This window comes from Salvelinus alpinus, chromosome 24 (assembly GCF_045679555.1).
Source record: "Salvelinus alpinus chromosome 24, SLU_Salpinus.1, whole genome shotgun sequence".
Taxonomy (NCBI): domain Eukaryota; kingdom Metazoa; phylum Chordata; class Actinopteri; order Salmoniformes; family Salmonidae; genus Salvelinus; species Salvelinus alpinus.
Genome location: NC_092109.1, coordinates 33,835,433 through 33,856,617, shown reverse-complemented (window position 1 = coordinate 33,856,617; position 21,185 = coordinate 33,835,433). Strand labels below are relative to the sequence as shown.

The 21,185-nt window shown below is 42.4% G+C and overlaps 1 protein-coding gene across 1 annotated transcript in view; it reads left to right on the top strand.

Annotated features, from left to right (window-relative positions):
* Positions 1 to 21,185, top strand: part of LOC139552687 (uncharacterized) — a 59,925-nt gene that overhangs the window by 1,424 nt on the left and 37,316 nt on the right. The window contains exon 3 of the mRNA XM_071364670.1: positions 11,544 to 11,715. Coding sequence (XP_071220771.1) covers positions 11,544 to 11,715 — 172 coding nt within the window. The remainder of the gene's footprint in view (positions 1 to 11,543; positions 11,716 to 21,185) is intronic.

Below are 21,185 nucleotides of genomic sequence, written 5' to 3'. Positions count from 1 at the left end.
AGCACAGGTATTTCACCGTTTTGTAGCCTTTTGGTTTATTTTTATGAATAACTTCATAACTTTATATTGAACTTTATTTTATTGTTTGTGACAACTATTCGGTTGAAGATGCTGTAGTCAATTATACACTGCGGCTAGGCCTAATGCACACAGAAAATACAAACTGACTAGTCTGAGAGAAGCAGTGTAACAGACAGTGACCAGAACGCACCTTCCTAAACCCTGACATTTGCTTCCCTTTCATGTTCTCATCCGATGGTGCAACTATAACAAGTTGTAGTAAGAGTTGTTTTACTGTATCCATTTTCAAAGACCTTAGTAATCAAACTGCTGCTTCCTATACTAGACTATGGTGACATCATCTATCAAAACAAAACACAACCAAGATCTCACTTTGCGATTTAGATGTAATTTATAACAAGCCGATTCAGACAAGTACATTGGTTAAGGAAACTCACACTACTCCGTTCGACAACAGCAGCCATTACACATTCCAAAGGTACATCATGAGGTTAGAGTAACATCTTTCAGATACAAAGGCTTGACTTTAATCATTTACCTATAGAAATCAGGGCATTAAAATCACACAGTGAATAAAAAAAAAGGCTTTTTCAAATGTTAAGATCAAACAGTTTTGTTTTTAACTAATAGAAACGTGTAGTTGTGAAGATGTGTGAAGATATTTGTAAATCTGTAGGCCTATGTATGTATATATTATAGGTACTAAGTTGTATTATTTGTATTAGTAGTTGAAGCAGTATTTTTAATTAGTTGCATTAGTAGTTGTAACAGTAGTTTATATTAGTTGCATTAGTAGTTGTAGAAGTAGTTTATATTAGTTGTAGGCCCATTAGTAGATGTACACAACTTTTTAGGCTGTTAATATAGGGTTTTATTTATGTATTATTATCATTGTTATTATTATTAGACAGTAGGTGCCATATTATTATTGTTACGAAGCATTGTTTTTTTTCTTCATTTGGACACTTCTGAAAACGAGATGGTGCATCTCAAGAGATTTCATCCTGCAAATGTTCAAATTTCAAATAAACATTGGAGAGAATGTCAGCGAGGTTTGAGGGCTGAAATTCACACAAAACCATCAATATCACGAGGAGCTGTAGAGTCTGAGGCAGGGGTGTCAAACTCATTCCACTGAGGGCCTAGAGCATGGCTGCCCAACCCTCTTCCTGGAGATCTACCGTCCTGTGGGTTTTCAGTCCAACCCTCTTCCTGGAGATCTACCGTCCTGTGGGTTTTCAGTCCAACCCTCTTCCTGGAGAGCTACCGTCCTGTGGGTTTTCAGTCCAACACTCTTCCTGGAGAGCTACCGTCCTGTGGGTTTTCAGTCCAACCCTCTTCCTGGAGAGCTACCGTCCTGTGGGTTTTCAGTCCAACCCTCTTCCTGGAGAGCTACCGTCCTGTGGGTTTTCAGTCCAACCCTCTTCCCGGAGATCTACCGTTCTGTGGGTTTTCAGTCCAACCCTCTTCCTGGGGAGCTACCGTCCTGTGGGTTTTCAGTCCAACCCTCTTCCTGGAGATCTACCGTCCTGTGGGTTTTCAGTCCAACACTCTTCCTGGAGATCTACCGTCCTGTGGGTTTTCAGTCCAACCCTCTTCCTGGAGATCTACCATCCTGTGGGTTTTCAGTCCAACCCTCTTCCTGGAGATCTACTGTCCTGTGGGTTTTCAGTCCAACCCTCTTCCTGGAGAGCTACCGTCCTGTGGGTTTTCAGTCCACATTTTTTTACATTTTTTGTTTTTTCCTTTCAGTTAAGACCTATACAACCAGGTGAGGGGAGTTCCTTACTAATCAGTGGCCTTAATTCATCAATCAAGTCCAAGGGAGGAGCGAAAACCTGCAGTCACTCACTCTGCCCTCTGTGCTCTGGGGTGAAACTCACAATAACGCACAGATGGTTACGGAAACTATACTCCATCAACTGGTGAGTGCACTGTGGGCCTATTCATGACAATAGGCTGGCTACCTTTGACATGCTGTGTATCCTATATCTAATGTACATTTATGATTAGTCTAGCCCTGCTTAATACCAAAAACAATTACATTTTTTGGAAAGGCAAATATTGTTGATTCTTGTCTGATTTTTAAAGTGCACTGGTTATGTTGGAATTTATATACACAATGCTAATATCAGCACCTCCCCTTCTGTCACATTTCTTGCATCAGTCAACATTTACATTTAAGTCATTTAGCAGACGCGCTTTTCCATTCAGTGACCACTCGTCCCCTGTGGATGTGGGCATGGTTATCCTATGTGGGCCTAGCCATGGTAGACAAAATAATTGCCCAGCATTGTTATGCATGACCCTAAGCATGATGGGATGTTAATTGCTTAATTAAGATGGGTTCTGTTTGTTGACGTGTAACTTTTTGTATGACGTTTTTCCTCAATGGATTTTTATTTTCTAGTTCAATACCCTGTCCAGCTGGTGGCCGAAACGCACCATTAACATTGGATGCCAACCGCCTTTAAACCCCACCATAGAAGAAGAAAAATAATTCAGTGATGACATCACAGCTATCAATTCTTTACCAAGTGCAGCTTGCCACCTGCTGTGAACACAAATCTCAGTTTTTGGACATTATTCCTTTCTAATTAATTTATTCATCACTGTGTGTAAATACCAGAACTGTAAATACGGTATTTGTTTTCCCCATATTTCACTGACAGTTGTCAATAGTTTAAGAATATTTGCATAATTATTAAAGCATTATGTATCTATTTTTTTATGCTAGCTATGCTAGCTAACATTAATAGCTATATTTTTGCCTGTCATTGTTTAACTGGCTAGTCTGATGTTGCTATCTACTTGTATTTTGGTTACATTATTATAACAGATGAGGAGCTGTATATCTTGGTTTGTTATTGTTAAATGAATGTGCCTTGTCTTAGTCTGCATGCCATTGTATTCATGTTTATTATTTCCACACCACATCTTGTATGGATAAATGAACAGTTATTTGGATAATCACAGCTGAGTGCAGAGCTGGTCCTGGCATTTCTGCCACAATTGCTGTCCCAGTAAGCAAAATGACGTTGAAAAGATGTTTAAAATACATGTTTTCCAGACTTTGAAGTTAGGTTCTGAATGAAAGGTGAAAAGACGTCAATGATAGATGTCTATGTTTGGACCAAATCAAGGCTGGTCCAGACCGGACAAAATCTGAACAAAAAAAGATGTCCGGACAGGACCAAAAATACAGCCAAAAGGCGTCAGCCTCGGTCCGTGCTCACTGGGGTACAGCCTACAGTGTCGCCTGAAATTACATTTTAGGAATGCCCATCTACGTGGTAGGACTACTGTTTCGTAAAACACCAAAAAAAGACATCCAAAAGACGTTGGTGTCGGTCTGTGCTTACTGGGGTGTAGCCTACCATGTAGGCCTGCAATGGAATTTTATGAATGCCCATCCATATGGTAGTCCCACCATTTGTAAAACATGCCGTTGCATTGGCAAGTCCTGATTTCTGTGACTAATCAATTTGGCCATTTAAGCTCTGAATTTCAGCTACACAACTTTATCAGTAGGAGTTATCCTGAACCTATTTGCAATGTGTTTACACAGCAAGAAATGCAGAAGTATTTTATTTTTTGCTATGATCAGCATGTAAAAAATTTATACAAACTTGAAACAGCTGATCATAACAATTTAGCCTATGGGGTGAAACTCCTGGACAGCAGTTGTGTGAGTGCCCTGATTGTCCATTCCATATTGTCCATTTTACTTTGACCTGTCCTGTTTTTAGGATATGTTGTTTTAACATGTGAGCGCATTTTTCTTATTTGATTGGTCGCCAAGTAGGTTAAGCTATTTGATCGGAGAAACCTGCATGATGTAAAAAGTTCCCATCTCATTACATTGTCATACATTTTATATCCAGCCTGTAGGCTAGAGAAAAGGCCACATACTCTTTCTACCATGTTATATCTGCTAAATGATTTATGTAAAAAACATTGATGGCATGTTGATGGAGCGGCAGGGTAGCCTAGTGGTTAGAGCATTGGACTAGTAACCGAAAGGTTGAAAGTTCAAAACCCCGACCTGACAAGGTACAAATCTGTCGTTCTGCCCCTGAACAGGCTGTCATTGAAAATAAGAATTTGTTCTTAACTAACTGATTTGCTTAGTTAAATAAAGGTTTAAAAAATGGAACGCCGCAGCAATGCGTCTCTCTAACAACACCATGGAGAGCTGCACCGGGAATGGACAAGATAAATATATTGCTTCTCTGCCTTTGACAAATTGGACACTGCTTATTACAAGACAGCATTAGCGTGCTCACCTAAAAAGCCCATATAACACTGGTTGAGAGTAATTGTTTTGGGGCAAAATTATGAGGTTTTATGTGTTGTTGGAGGTAGTCAGTTTAGCTCAGAAAATGCAGCAGAAAATGGAGTCAGTTTAGCTCAGAAAATGCCGCCCTCGTCAAAAGTGAAAGACTAAAGTTACATGGGATGCTTTAGTGAATTTCAGAATGTCTGGAATAGAAAAGGCAGAAATAAAACAATTCAATAAGCATTCGCAGCCAGTCATCCAAAACATAGTCCTATGCAGTCGTTAAATTCCTATAGAAGGCTGAGGATGTGTGTTCAACAGGCAGACAAGTTTCAAACCATTTAAATGCATTCAAATCATTTCGTCATAGGCGATGCTTTAGTGAATTTCAGAATGTCTGGAATAGAAAAGGCAGAAATAAAACAATTCAATAAGCATTCACAGCCAGTCATCCAAAACATAGTCCTATGCAGTGATTAAATTCCTATAGAAGGCTGAGGATGTGTGTTCAACAGGCAGACAAGTTTCAAACCATTTAAATGCATTCAAATCATTTCGTCATAGGCGGCTGCCTAATGAGCGGGCCGGCCATGGCTAAGTGACATGGCACAGAATTGCAAACTTTTTTTTCATCTCCAATCAACATTAAAGAACCATAAACTAAGGAACTCTCTAAATCTCCATAAATTCACCTACTCAATCATTGTTTAAACACCGCCCTCTACTTCAGCAATGTTGGCCTGCCTGTACGTCTACAGCAGGGAGCTGTTGAGGATGGATGGCTTATTGGTGAGCGTTACCTACTCCATTTGGGGGATAGTTGTCACGCCCTGGCCTTAGTATTCTTTGTTTTCTTAATTATTTTAGTTAGGTCAGGGTGTGACATGGGGAATGTATGTGTTTTTTTGTAGTGTCTAGGGTGGTTGTAAGGTTTAGGGGGTTTATTAGAGTAGTTGGGTTTATGTTTAGTATAGTAGTCTAGCTGTGTCTATGGTTGAGTGTAGGTATCTAGGAAAGTCTATGGTTGCCTGAATTGGGTCTCAATTAGAGACAGCTGGTTATTGTTGTCTCTGATTGGGAGCCATATTTAAGGCAACCATAGGCTTTAGCTGTTTGTGGGGAATTGTCTATGTTGAACGTAAGTAGTTTGTGTGTGCACTTGCGTTTGTAGCTTCACGGTCGTTTGTTGTTTTTGTATAGTTTGTATAAGTGTTTCGTTTCATGTTCATCTTCGTCGTTATAATAAATGAAGATGGCTTATTTTCCACATGCTGTGTTTTGGTCCGTCTCTCCTCCACACGATCGTGACAGAATTCCCCACCAACATGGGACCAAGCAGCGTAAATCAAGGCAGAGTGGCTGGAAGCCCGAGAGGCTACCCCAAAAATGTCTTGGGGGAGGGCACACGGGGAGTGTGGCTGGGTCAAGTGGGAGAATTGAGCCAGTTCCCCGTGCTTACCATCAGGAGCAGTTGGCTAAACTAAGGTATGAGTCGGAGAATGTGGAGGAGTTATTGGACAGATTGGAGGAAAGTGAAAGGATGGGAGATTATGAGACATTTGAGGAGTTGTTGGTGTTATTGGAGGAGAGCGAAGAGAGAGAGATGTTGATATGGGGGAGTATACAACCAGGTAAGGTTGGGAAGCCTCCTGTGCGTCTCCTGAGCCCTGTACGCACTGTTCCTTCTTCCCGCACTCTTCCTGAGGTGCGTGCCCTCAGCCTGGTACCACCAGTACCGGTACCACGCACCAGGCCTATAGTGCGCCTCGAGAGTCCAGTGTGCCCTGTTCCTCCTCCACGTACTAGCCCTATGGTGCGTGTCTCCAGTCCGGTACCACGCACCAAGCTTCCTGTGTGTTCCCAGAGTCCTGTGCGTCCTGTTGCTGCTCCCCGCACTAGCCCTGAGATGCGTGTCCCCAGCCCGGTACCACCAGTTCCGGCACCACGCACTAGGCCTAATGTGCGTCCCCAGGGTCCAGTATGCCCTGTTCCTTCTCCCCGCACTAGCCCTGAGATGCGTGTCCCCAGCCCGGTACCACCAGTTCCGGCACCACGCACTAGGCCTAATGTGCGTCTCCAGGGTCCGGTATGCCCTGTTCCTTCTCCCTGCACTAGCCTGAAGGTGCGTGTCCTTAGCCCGGTGCCTCCAGTTCCGGCACCACGCACCAGGCCTACAGTGCGCCTCATCCGGCCAGAGCCATCCGTCTCCCCAGCGCCATCTGAGCCATCCGTCTCCCCAGCGCCATCTGAGCCGTCCGTCTCCCCAGCGCCATCTGAGCCGTCCGTCTGCCCAGCGCCATCTGAGCCATCCGTCTGCCCAGCGCCGTCTGAGCCATCCGTCTGCCCAGCACCGTCTGAGCCGCCCGTCTGTCCCGAGCCGTCAGAGCCGTTAGTCAGTCAGGAGCCGCTAGAGCCATTCGTCAGACAGGATCTGCCAGAGCAGCCAACCAGACAGGATCTGCCAGAGCCGCCAACCAGACAGGATCTGCCAGAGCCGCCAACCAGACAGGATCTGCCAGAGCCGCCAACCAGACAGGATCTGCCAGAGCCGCCAACCAGACAGGATCTGCCAGAGCCGCCAACCAGACAGGATCTGCCGAGCCGCCAACCAGACAGGATCTGCCGAGCCGCCAACCAGCCATGAGCAGCCAGATCCGTCAGCCAGCCATGAGCAGCCAGATCCGTCAGCCAGCCATGAGCAGCCAGATCCGTCAGCCAGCCATGAGCAGCCAGATCCGTCAGCCAGCCATGAGCAGCCAGATCCGTCAGCCAGCCATGAGCAGCCAGATCCGTCAGCCAGCCATGAGCAGCCAGATCCGTCAGCCAGCCATGAGCAGCCAGATCCGTCAGCCAGCCATGAGCAGCCAGATCCGTCAGCCAGCCATGAGCCGGCCAGCCAGGATCCGCCAGAGCCGGCCAGCCAGGATCCGCCAGAGCCAGCCAGGATCCGCCATTCAGTCCGGTGCTGCCCTTCAGTCCGGTGCTGCCGTACCTCAGTCCGGAGCTGCCCCTTATCCTGGGGCTGCCCCTTATCCTGGGGCTGCCCCTTATCCTGGGGCTGCCCCTTATCCTGGTGCTGTCCCTTATCCTGGTGCTGTCCCTTATCCTGGTGCTGTCCCTTATCCTGGTGCTGTCCCTTAGTCCGGTGCTGCCCCTTAGTCCGGTGCTGCCCCTTAGTCCGGTGCTGCCCCTTAGTCCGGTGCTGCCCCTTAGTCCGGTGCTGCCCCTTAGTCCGGTGCTGCCCCTTAGTCCGGTGCTGCCCCTTAGTCCGGTGCTGCCCCTTAGTCCGGTGCTGCCCCTTAATCCAGTGGGGTTAATGTGGAGGGTGGCCATTTGGAGGAGGCTACGTAAGCGGGTAGTGACTATGGTGGGGTGGGGACCACGACCAGTGCCGGAGCCGCCGCCGTGGACGGAAGCCCACCCAGACCCTCCCCTAGACTATGTGCTGGTGCGCCCGGAGTTCGCACCTTAAGGGGGGGGTTATGTCACGCCCTGGCCTTAGTATTCTTTGTTTTCTTAATTATTTTAGTTAGGTCAGGGTGTGACATGGGGAATGTATGTGTTTTTTTGTAGTGTCTAGGGTGGTTGTAAGGTTTAGGGGGTTTATTAGAGTAGTTGAGTTTATGTTTAGTATAGTAGTCTAGCTGTGTCTATGGTTGAGTGTAGGTATCTAGGAAAGTCTATGGTTGCCTGAATTGGGTCTCAATTAGAGACAGCTGGTTATTGTTGTCTCTGATTGGGAGCCATATTTAAGGCAACCATAGGCTTTAGCTGTTTGTGGGGAATTGTCTATGTTGAACGTAAGTAGTTTGTGTGTGCACTTGCGGTTGTAGCTTCACGGTCGTTTGTTGTTTTTGTATAGTTTGTATAAGTGTTTCGTTTCATGGTCATCTTCGTCGTTATAATAAATGAAGATGGCTTATTTTCCACATGCTGCGTTTTGGTCCGTCTCTCCTCCACACGATCGTGACAATAGTTGCCATTGCTAAACCACTTGAGTAGTCCTAATGGTCCTGATTGTAGCTGTTTTCATTTTTTGTATATATCTTTTTGCTGCGCCATTGTGGGATATTTAATGGTAAGGCGTTTGTATATTCCTCACGGACATTAAAGCAATGATTTTAGCCATGTATGGTTAATTAGGCACGTTTCAAAATGCAAATAGCGATAGTTGTTCATGAACACATTTATCAACACATCTTCTACCGGTGTGCGTATGACGCTTGTAGGATTGTTTGAAAAATCACACTTTCTATGCGTACGAACATTATAAATTCGGTTCATAAGTAGTATTTTATATTTTCTATGCAATATTGATAAATGAGGCCCCAGGTGTTTGTTCCTTTTTCTCAGATTAACAAAGTGGAGAAGTTTAAATACAGCAAGTGCAAGTCTGACTGCTACAGTGGTGGGAGACGTTGAGTCGGGTCACCTGCAGCCCGGTGGATGCCACCTCAATTTTCTTGCTCTTCCTGGCCCAAATGACCGCATCAGGTACACATACATACCCCACTGTATGCCCTCTCCTCCAGTATTGCTGCAACCTTAAACCTTCAAATGTGGCAACAGTTCTTCTGTTAATCCTGTCTGCTGTCATCGGCTGGCCTTCATATCGTCTACACTCGAGATGATACTCATTCAGGACGTCATGTTCTACATAAAGGCTGCATATAAAGTGGCAGGAAGTTCTCCTTTTGACCTGCTGTTGATGTTCAGTGCATTTGCTGAGCGCTGCAGGTTTTTATTAACAAGGGATGGTCAACTTTGATGGGGGTGGAGGCCACCAAAAAAACAAAGTCATCATGAGGCCACAGTGGCTCATCGGTCTGCGTACCCCCCATCAGCTAAAAGAAAGAAAAAATCCTGCAATTCCTCTCATTTTGCCATGGGGCAGAGAGAGGATTTTGCAATTTTATAACTAATTTCACACAATTCCTCTCATTTTGCCATGGGGCGGAAAGAAAAAATTGCAGTTTGACAGCTAATTTCCTGCAATTCTCCACATTTTACCATAGGGGGAGGGAAATGTTAGCAGTTTTAATATGATAACTGATGATCAATGTGCCCCACCCCGGTTGATAATTATTTACTACAAGTTTAGATAGCTGGTTGCTAGACTAAAAGTAGCTGACTAGGGCTAATTGAACAACCTAATTTCGAAATTGCACCTTATGTATTTTGTCATTCTAACTCTCAATAGTAAGTTGAGACCCTGACTGAGTTCCAAAAAATATATATTTCGTGAAATTGGTCCGCAGGCCTAAAAAAGTTTCCCCTCCCTGGTGTAGACGGTCTACGTCTTTTTTCTAGAAGTGTGAACCAGCAGTCCTTCAGTCCTTTCTCTGGATTTTGGGGGGAATGTGGGGGACAAAACAAACCGGGGGATTCCTGAGATCAACGTCAGCTCAATCGGCAAAAGTAAGCGTTCTTTCACTCACGCAACTTTCAAAACGTGCACCCGGGGGCCCCAGGACAGAGTTTAGGAAACACTGGTCTGTGTCAACCTCCAGCGTTATTAAGAGTGGTGTTAAAATGTCAGCTTGCAGTGCTGTAAAAAAAAAAAAGGGTTTGGATTTGTTAAAATGTCAGCTTCTATTGCAGTGTCCCACCCTCTTTGACAGGTGAGTTTAAAAAGGGGTAAAAAAAAATTGGTCCAGAGGTTTTAAAACCAGGCTTTAAAATATATACGGGAGTAGAAGTTGATAAATTCACAATCAAAATGCAACAGATATCCACTCTAAAATGGTTTTAAAAGTGATACAATTATTTAAGAAGCACAGAGAGGCCGGTGCTGGATAAAAATCTGTGCGAGTCTGTTTGTTCTTCTTGAATCATTGTCTTCAGTGACGGGTTCCCCACCGACGTCAGGCTAAACTTGCGCCCCAGAACAGCCATCTTCTCCTGCACTGTTCTCAGTCCTGACATCTGGTGGATATAGCGGGTATTGTACACGTGGGGAGTCTGTATGCCATCCTGATTGCCAGGGTCTTTTTTTGTGTTCATTCCCACGTTGCTCCAGACTGGACAGGCATATCATATAGGGGTCTGATATAACTCTCTGATAGACATTGATGACTGTTCCGGGGGTGGCTTCTCCTTTCTTTCTGCAAAGCACCCTCAGGTGGTTCAGTCACTTCCTTCCCTCATTCTCCAAGCACAGGAGCTTCCTGTTCACTTGCCTGTTTTTCTTGAGGTACTTGGAGAAGAGGATGCACTGTGTCTTGAGAGGGTTGAGTTTAACCCGCCACATGTCTCTATTTCAGTTATTCAGTTCTGTAACTTCTTCCCAGCGTGTGCAAAGGTCTTTGAGGCCGCCCAGTAGCAGAGGTCATCCGCAAACTGGGAGACCTGTCTCTCTCTCTTGGATGGAAGTAATTAATATCACATATATACATTAAACAGTAGAAGGCTGAGGGTGGAGCCTTGGGTTAATCCTGCCTCTGGAAAGAACCTGGGCGATGTGGTTTCTCCCACCCTCACCACTATCTCCCGTTTTATATATATTTTTAATTCAAAAATGTTTAAGAGTGACCAACTGAGTGGGGAGTTTCATGTTTGTATCCTGCAGGCAGTAGATGAGTCCATTGTGACACATCTTGTCAAAGGCCTTCTCGACGTCAAAGAACATCGCTACTGTGACCTCTTTCTTGTTCTATTCTTATTCTTTTAGTTTTTATATTCTTTCGTTTTTTTAACCCTCTTATGTTTGTGTGGTATATATTTCTGGGGTTTTTTCTCATGTTTTTTTTCTGTGAAGGGCATTGCATTCATGTCTGAAATGTGCTATATAAATAAAGCTGGATGATTTGATATCGGCCAGCCTCAGGATGTTATCGGTGGTGGATCTTCTTCCTCAAGCCGGCCTGGTGCACCCAGAGGACCCCCATGTTGTCAGTGTCTCTGAAGTCGGAGCGCCAGCACCCTCTCCAGGAACTTCCACAAGTTGTTAAGAAGGCTGATGGGCCTATAGTTGGCTGGCTGGTGGGGGTCTTTACCTTGCTTGGGGATCATGGTCACTACTGCTGACTTCCAGGGCTTTGGAAAGTGACCAACATGGAGGCAGAGGGTGTAGAGGTCACAGAGATGGGAGTGGAACTCAGGGGAGGCCGCTTTGAGTTGGTGTCCTCCCCTGGTGCCTTGACTTTTAACTTCTTGATGTGTCTCAGCAGTTATTTAATGGTGACGGGTGTAATGAGGGGTGACTAGTGACCTCTGACCTTGTCTTCATGTACTCTCTCCTCAGCTTCCTCTTCTGCTGTATGATGTGGAGTACTGGAGGAGGAGGTGCCTGGGTCTGCCCCTGGGCTTCATGGAGACCCTGTCTGGCTTTCAGGAGGACTTGGCCCATCTGGACAGTCCTTTGGGATAGGGGTTCTGGGTTACATGGGGGCAGATCAAGGCTCTGGGTGGTTATGGTGAGTTTTAAGGTTTCCCAGTCTGCAGTTTTATTGTGATCTTCTCATTACAGACTGGGCTTGGAGGCAGACCTTAACATGTGATGACAAAACAAGAGAACAAATTAACAGAAATTACAACATATTTTAAAGCCACGCCCCTACTAAGCCACCTCTCCCCTCCAGGGTTCCTCCAGGAACACGTTGCTACATCGAACCATTAAAGGTTCCTCAAGAAGCCCTCAACTAACCGAAGGTGCAAATATGAACCATTGATTAGCAATGTTTCCTTCAGGAACTGCAGGGGTTCCTTGAGTAGACACGAATTCTAAGAGTGTACTGCCTTCTCTCTCCTCTCCTCTCTCTTTACCTGATGCATAAGAATCATAGCCACCAGAAACACACCTTGTGTTGCTTTGCTGTAGTTTGACCGTGCATGGTGAGAATATCCTGGAAAATTTGGTGAAAGGTGCTGGATGGCAGCTAGGTGTCTGTTTCTAATTAGTGTAGCAAACGTTCTTTTGGAGTACTCCTGTTCTCTCTCTCTGAAAAATAATAATTTCTCTCCCCCCTGCATCTATTCCCTCCTTCTCTCTCCCATCTATCTCCCTCATTAACAGTGAAAGAGAACCATTAGGGGACCACCTAATTCTACTACATCCTTCCTCTTCTCCTTCCTCTTTTCCTCTCTCACTCCTAGCCCTGTTTTCCTCGTTCATCCCTCTCTCTGATCTGTCCGGTCTGTTTAAGAGGAGTGTGAAACGTGACTGACGGGCAAAAACTACAGAATAAAGCCGCCAGTTAAAATCAAGGAACGGTTGTGCTCGTGGTTACTGGAGGGAGCGTTGATCGACATGGTAATGGCTCTATAGTATTGGAGAAAGGTTGAAAAAACTGACCCTCCGTTACATCTTGAAGTGTCATGTCGTAAAGTACAGCACGCATAAAGCAACTATTTCTGTCTTACAATCTCTCTCCACCAGGTGTAGCACTTCTCTCATCGTTTACAAATAATGAATGGACAGTGACGGCGCTAAGGGGGGGATATCTAGTCATTTTTTTCGTTATCATTGCATGCGATCATCATTCTCAAAGCCGCTGTTTACTTCTAAGATCACTTTAGCACCGCCCTAAAAACCTGTTTCAAATTCGACACAAACCTTCAAATAGGTATGTAATGACACATTATATAAACTCTTTATAGTGTTTTATTTACATTTTAGAGGCGATAAGGTGATAAGTTGGACAGATCGAGTGAAAAAAGCAATTTTCCCACAACATCTGTCCTTCTCACTATCTATCACGCATTAGTTTCGCTTCCCCACCCGCCATTTTTAAAAAGACAAGACGGGGTTCATTGCCTGCTTGAATTATGCAGAAATGGGCAGTGTTTAGGTCATGTAATTGATTTTGTTGGAAAGGGGAGAAGTTGTGCTTTACAATGGTATTGACATTACAGTTGATCTGGAAGTATTACGTTTTTGGGGCGCTAAAATAAGGGCAATTGTATGGACCAAGGCGATGTACGAGTTTACGTTAGCTAACATTAGCTAGCTAACATCTTCATAGCTAGTAGCATGGAGTCAGGACATAACCAAACTGTTGCTGAGATAATGGATGTGGAAACTTGTGAGATTCTGAGTTATGCACTACAACCCAATACTATAGCACATGTGATTGAATATTAGCAACTGTTGGCCTGGGCGCCTGGGTGTCTGTGTGTGTGTGCTGGAAGTAACAGTTAGCCCCAGATAAGTGTGCTGGGAAGCTGTGGTTAGCCTTGAGCGAGAACAGTGTGCTTTTGTATACAGGTGCAAATAGCTCAGACAATGTTGCAGAGCTGTCTGACCTCAGTCTCTGGGGTGAGGGAGCGTAATCTACACAGCAACAGCGCCGGGACACCAAAGTGCGCAAAGAGGCTAGGACTAGCCTGAGCGCCGGCGATAGGCTGGGTGAGTCTAAACCACGCCCAGTCTCTACTCTGACAGGCCGGCTCGGAAGCGGGAACTATCTCTGTCATGAGTATATTATAATATCTTTGTCAGGAACAAGTCAGCTCTCTGCATGCCCTGCGTGGTGTTACAGTGAGCCCGTATATACGGAAGTTGCATTTGCCATTTATTACTTAGTTAATAAAAAGTACATAGCATACAATTAGTGACTCATTGTCATACTTGTCCTTATACCAGATTGAATTGACGCAACCCTAACAAACTTCAAAGGAGGCATTGCTGAAACTCATGCATATGCTTGCAGTGTAAAAACAGGGGGTGAATGTGATTCATACCCGAATACCCCAACCAAGGATCAACTTACAAAGAAGCTGAGAAGTGAACCATCTCTGAGCCAGCTACAGGACAACATCGTCCGCATCCTCACGGCTAAAATCAAAGAGAGCGCAGATGACATCATGGATTTGGTGAAAAAGAACACTGTCAGCATCGATAACCTGAAGCAAGCAATTGATTTCAATGTTGATGAAGTAAATACTCTGAAGCAGCAGAACGCAACATTGAAAACTAAGATTGCAAAGCAGGAGAAGAAGCTTACTGAAATGGAGTCAAAGGTAAAAGAGAATGACCGGTATAGTCGGAGATGAAATCTTCGAATTTATGGAATCGCAGAAAGATCTGACGAGAACATCAAACCAAAAATGAAGGACATTTGCAGGGCAATAGTCCCGGAGGAGGAGCGAAATGTTGTTGCAGGTTCTCTGGATGTAGTGCACCGCCTGGGTAGGCTGAGAGATGGGGAAAACAACCAGCCACCTTGATCATGAGTGATCATGAGTGATCATGAGATTCATCTCCAGGACAGCGAGGGATCTGACATGGAAAAGTGCAAAGAAAAATGACTATTTAAAGAACAACAACCTGAGGTTCAAGGAGGACCTGACAGCATTTGACAAAGAAGCTCGGAATCGTCTGTGGCAGATGATTGAGAGAGCAAGGATGGAGGGGAAAAGTGCATACTTTGTGGGAGCCAAGGCTTTTGTTAATGGAAGGGAAATTCGCGCTGGCGCCTAGCTTGATGACTACTGGATTTACCAAGTGAGTGGTACAGGACTGATTTTTATTTGCAACTGGTAAAAGGTTGTATTTCTTTAGGAAAGAGCATTATTTGTGTGAGTCAAGCTTTTTATATATATGTTTTTATGGCGGTGAAATTCGCACTGACACTTAATGTTAGCTTGATGGCTATTCGTTTTACCAATCTATGGTACAATGTTATTTACAATTGCATAAAAGGACTCTTTATTTGCAACTAGTAAGAACGTTTCATTTTGTGAGACCCCGGTTCATGTGACTGCATACAAGTTTAATATTCTTCAGATAGTCACTGTGATAGCAAATGTCAATTTCTGTTTTTTCTATTAATGTCAGGAGAATCCGTAATATTTTTAAAAGGAAATCTTTATTTTTGTATTGTAAGGGTAAGAGTGGAGACTGTTACTTCATTCAAGAAACTCATGCCTGTTCCACAGATACTGCGTTTTGGAAGTGGCAATGATATATGGCTTTCATTTGGTACCAATCTGTCAGCAGGTGTCGCTATTTTAAAAGGCAACTTTAAGAGTAATGTACTGAGTCATGAAGCAGATAATACAGGGAGATGGATTATGCCATAGGTAGATGTCAAGTAACTGTATGTTATTTAGAGACATTGAGAGGAAAATAAGGAAAATTATGTCTACATTTCCATTGGCCAAAGTAATATGAGGTGTAGATTTTAATACAGTATTACATGATAATCTAGATAGATGGCTTCCTAGGGATAGCAATTATGTTTGTGAGATAGGGAATATATGTCTAAGGTTTGGTGTTCCAGATAATTGTAGACATAAGAACCCAGATAAATCTTTGGTACTCCATGTAAACATAAACTTATCTATACAATCCCATACTTTTTTTCTGGCTGATATCTGAAGATATGGCTGACAAGGTTGATACAGTCTCAATTGAACCATCGATTTTAACAGACCACAAAGGGATTTCAATAAAGATAAATATGCATGGTTTGTCAATAAAACAAGTTACAGGTTACTGGACATTGAATAAGACTTTACTAGAGAATTAAGTATTTAAGAACGAAGTAACAGGAATTGTTGATTAAAAATTGGAATTGTGCCTGTGTTATGAACACGTTTGGAAGTTACTGGGAGCTAATGAAATTTGATATAAGGCTTTTGGCTATTTGAATGGGGAAAGAAATTGCTTGTGCAAAGAGAGAGAATATGACATCGTAAAGGGAATAATGGATTATACCAAAAAAACGAATAACTAATCAAGAGTTACTGGAATTATCATCACTACAAATGCAGTTAGACTGTATCTACGAGGAAAAGGCCGGGGAGCGTTTGTAAGATCAAGACTAAAATGGATGGAAGAGGGAGAGAAAAATACAAAGTATTTCTTTAATTTAGAAAAAAAGGGCGAAATGACTTACATATGTAAATAAATGATCAATAATACTCCCAATAAAAATCCAAAAGAAATCTCTCAGCATGTTGCCCAGTTTTATCAGAACCTGTATACATCAGCCCAGTCAACTTCCAATACGGATCCTTTCCTTTGACAATGTAGCAAACATTCCTAACAAGATAGATAATGATTTTTGTAATGAGTTATCCGAAATTTAGATAAAAGGCTGTATTAAAAGCCTTAAAGACAAAAGGTCCCCTAGAAATGATGGATTAATAAGCAATTTCTATAAAGCATTCAATGATCAATTGATTCCTTTCATTCTTACTGTTCCAAGAATCAATAGAAAAAGGGGAGTTACCTGCTTCCTTAAAGCAAGGTGGAATTACTTTGATTCCCAAACCTAATAAGGTTAGTCTTTATATAGACAACTGGAGGCCAATTAGCCTGTTGAATAATGATGGAAAATTATTTGCCCTTGTATTTGCTAAGAGGTTGAAACAAGGCTTGCATCATATAATTGATGAAGAACAATCTGGTTTTATGCATGGTCGACACATTAGTAATAAAATCAGGTTGATCTTAGATATGATTGACGATAATGACCTCATCCTTGATAATAGTCTTCTTATGTTTGTTGATTTTTACAAGGCTTTTGACATTGTAGAACATTAATTTATGTTCAAAGCAATACGTTTTTTGGGGTTTGGTGAATTAAACTTTTTATTTTATTTTTTGAAAGCAGTCCAAACTTTATATAGTGGTTGTACTAGCTCTGTAAAATTAGCTCACAGGACATCCCAAAGATTTTATATTGGGCGTGGCATTAGGCAGGGCTGCCCAATTAGTAAATAAAATCATGTTTTATTGGTTACTCAAGTTGTGGCTCTTCATATCAAGAAAGGGAATTTTCAAGGTCTTTCAGAACTTGGCAAGGAACTTAAACTATGTCAACTGGCTGATGATACTACCATATTTTTGAGAGACAGGAATGAGGTTTCTAAAACAGTTTCCTATATTGAAGACTTTTCCTTAGTTTCAGGTTTGAAAATTCCTATCATTAAGTCAGTCTTATTTCCACTCAAGGACTGTGTTTTACAGGAAGTATATGGTATCCCAATTAAAGATAAGGTAACTTATCTTGGAAGTGTTATATGCAAGGATGAAAAACAAAGGAGTGAATTAAACTTTAACCCCATTATTGAGAAAACAAAGAAGAAATTGAACCTACTGAGAGATATTTCATTATATGGTCAGGTTTTATTGTCCGAAGCTGAAGGGTTATCCAGATCAGTTTATGTCTCGTTATCACTTGACTTACCCCCTAAAATTGTAAAGGACTTAGATAAGATTCTTTATAATTTTATTTGGAGGAACAAGCCTCACTATCTATGGAAAGATATTCTCAGTTATACCCAAGAACAAGCAGGTCTTGAGGTTTTAGATTTTAGTACTCTAAATAATACTTTTAAAATAAATTGGATTCTGAACTATATTAAGAACCAGAACAGTATTTGGAATGTCTTCCCTAAGTATTTATTTGACTCTGTTGGTGGTTTAGAATTTCTGCTTCTGTGTAATTTTGATGATAAAATCCCAGTATAATTGGCCAAATTCCATAAGCAGGCACTTTTAGCTTGGATGTTAGCATATTAACATAATTTTCCCCCTCACAGATAACTTACTTATATGGAACAACAAAGATGTGCGATTTAAAAATAAGTGTCTTTTTTTCGGAACTGGTTTGAGAATACAATTATTTTGGTTGGTCAGTTACTGAATGAGGATGGATATCTACTCTCGTATGGGGAATTTCTTTATAAGTTTAGAATTGCAATAACCCCGAAAGAATATGCAATTGTTTTTGATGCGATTTCAAAGGGGGTTGTATTTTTATTTTTTATGTTATTCCTCTGTGGTTGATGTAAGTAACATAAATTTACATTAAAACATATTCATTGGCAATATTAACATCCTCAAAGATAAATGTAGTAATAAACAGATTAGGAATATTGTTTGTGATTAGTGATGCACCGATATTTTTGTCGATACCGATGTTGTCATGTATGTTCCCTCTCCGCCTCTAGGTCACCAGTCTGCTCGTTATGGCGCACACCTGTCACCATCGTAACGTGTAATTGCGCATTATGACACTCACCTGGACTCCATCACCTCCTTGATTACCTGCCCTATAATTGTCACTCCATGTAGCTTCCTTCCCCATTCGTCATTGTATCTGTTCCTGTTTCATGTCGGTGCGTTGTTTGTGTTTTTTGTTTTGTTCATTTATTAATTAAATGTATTCACTCCCTGAACTTGCTTCCTGACTTAGCGTACATCGTTACAGATATCCAATATTTTCCTTGCCAAAAAACACAATACCGATATTAAAAATCTTAGCGACCTTTTAAGCATTCTAGTACAGTTAAATAGTTAACACACACACATGGACACAGATGTCTAAGGCACTGCATCTCAGTGCAAGAGGCATCACTCCAGGCTGTATCACATCCGGCTGTGATTGGGAGTCCCATAGGGCAGTGCACAGTTGTCCCAGCGTCATCCGGGTTTGGCCGAGGTAGGCCGTCATTGTAAATAAGAATTTGTTCTTAACTGACTTGCCATACTTTTATTTTGAAGGCAAACCGCATATTCCACTATTGTGCCTAATTCTTATTGTGGCCAGCTTCACAACACATAACCCGGTGTGGTCAAGCCTCACTAGCCAGATGAAGCTAGCTGGCTGCGTATAACGTTAGCTTTGGGCAACAGGGTTAAGTAGCTGGCTAGCTATTTATTTTCATGAACTGAAGTTCAATTTCAATAGGCGAACAACATGTGGCAACCTAGCTAATACTTACAAGGATTCCTAAATCATTGCTAAGAATAGTGAAAATGACTGCAGTTTCTACTGGTCATTGTTTTCAGGCTGGTTGTATTGGTGCTAGCTAGGTACCAAGCTAAAGCTAACTACCCTAGAAGTTGCGGTTCGAACAAATGATGCTTTATTACCAACGCGGTATTGTAAACACATCATTCATGGTCGGTGTTTGCTCGTTTGCAGACTTTTTTTGTACAGCTTTGACAGTGCTACTGTATCTTTTTTGACACTCAAAGACCCAAACAGCATTCCGTAGTATGTTTGTCATGAAGTTAATAGTAGTGACACTATTACTGTGTAACTCCGGTAGGGCAACATCTGAAAAATGGCGCCCTTGGTAGTGTGTACCGGTGCTCGATCAGTCGGCGAAATCCAATATCACCCACGACAGAGAACAGTTATTGTCAAGGGCAATTAATTCCATTATCTTGGATTTAATGGATTTCACCTTTTGAGTTGTCTCGCTGAAGTTTTGTTACTCTTTCAAATGACTGCTCGATTTGTTGATTGCTCAATCCACTCAGCAGACATTGTGGGCTAGTTGAGGAATGCTGTGTTGCACGTATAGCGCAAATTTTACGTGGCGTCATTACGTCATCTACCTACGTTAAGTATGCACGTAAGCTTTGACATAGGCTTTGCACATCAGCGTTAAACTAGACATCGGCCGATACCAATGTTGGCATTTTTAGCTAACATCGTCCGATTCCGATATGTTCACCGATCTATCATGCAGCCCTATTTGTGATACTACACTTCCCTCAGCATGATGTTTTGGGTTGAATATCTATGGTGATATACAATGGGGGAAAGCATGGACAATGGCTAACACACATTGTATCAGCAACAAGGTAAAGGACGTTTCCATGGCAACAAGGTAAAGGAAGTTTAATTTAAAATGTTACATAGATTTATCCTGTGAAACGTTTTGGAAAGATTCAAGCTGAATATTGACTATAATTGTGATTTCTATGAAATGGAGGAGACCATTTTTTATTAGTTTTTTACCTATAGTAGATATATAAAAAATAAATAATACTGAGCTTTGTTACAAAGAAAACAGGACTGGTTGTACAATTTAATGGTTTTGATATAATTATTTATTTCAGATATTCTGACACTGATAAAGAGGTAGTATATTTTATTAAACTGCTAATAATATTCGGTACATTTATACTTTGTAAATTAAATTAAACAATATAGCAGTATAACTAAAAGGAAAAACAAAAAGGCAATTAACTTGTATTATTAATGACTATGATTTGTTTGTTTTGGATTCCTGGCAATGTAAATAGTTTGTATGTATGCTTGTTTGCATGTGACTATTCTTCTTTGTTTGTTGATATTTGTTAATCATTTATATACTGTATATATAGATATTACAGTTGAAGTCGTCAGTTTACATTAAAACTCGTTTTTCAACCACCCCACAAATTTATTGTGAACAAACTATAGTTTTGGCAAGTCGGTTAGGACATCTACTTTGTGCATGACACAAGTAATTTTTCCCAAAATTGTTTACAGACAGATTATTTCACTGTATCACAATTCCAGTGGGTTATGTCTCCCGGGTGGCGCAGTGGTCTAGGGCACTGCATCACAGTGCTAGCTGCGCCACCAGAGTCTCTGGGTTCGCGCCCAGGCTGGGCTGGGTTCGCGCCCAGGCTGGGCTGGGTTCGCGCCCAGGCTCTGTCGCAGCCGGCCGCAACCGGGAGATCCGTGGGGCGACGCACAATTGGCATAGCGTCGTCCGGGTTAGGGAGGGTTTGGCCGGTAGGGAGGGTTTGGCCGGTAGGGATATCCTTGTCTCAGTATGTAAAAAAAAAAAAAAAAAAAAATGTTATAAAATGTATGCACTCTACTGTAAGTCGCTCTGGATAAGAGCGTCTGCTCTTGGCCGGTAGGGATATCCTTGTCTCAGTATGTAAAAATGTAATAAAATGTATGCACTCTACTGTAAGTCGCTCTGGATAAGAGCGTCTGCTAAATGACTAAAATGTAATGTAAATGTAAAAATGTTAGAAGTTTACATACACGTGTAACGCTCGTCGTCGGTGGAAGGAAGAGTGGACCAAAGCGCAGCGTGGAAAGTGTTCATGATATTTATTTACAAGAAACACTCAAACAAAAATAACAAATCAAAAAACGAAAGCGAACAGTTCCGTCAGGCACAGACACTAAACAGAATA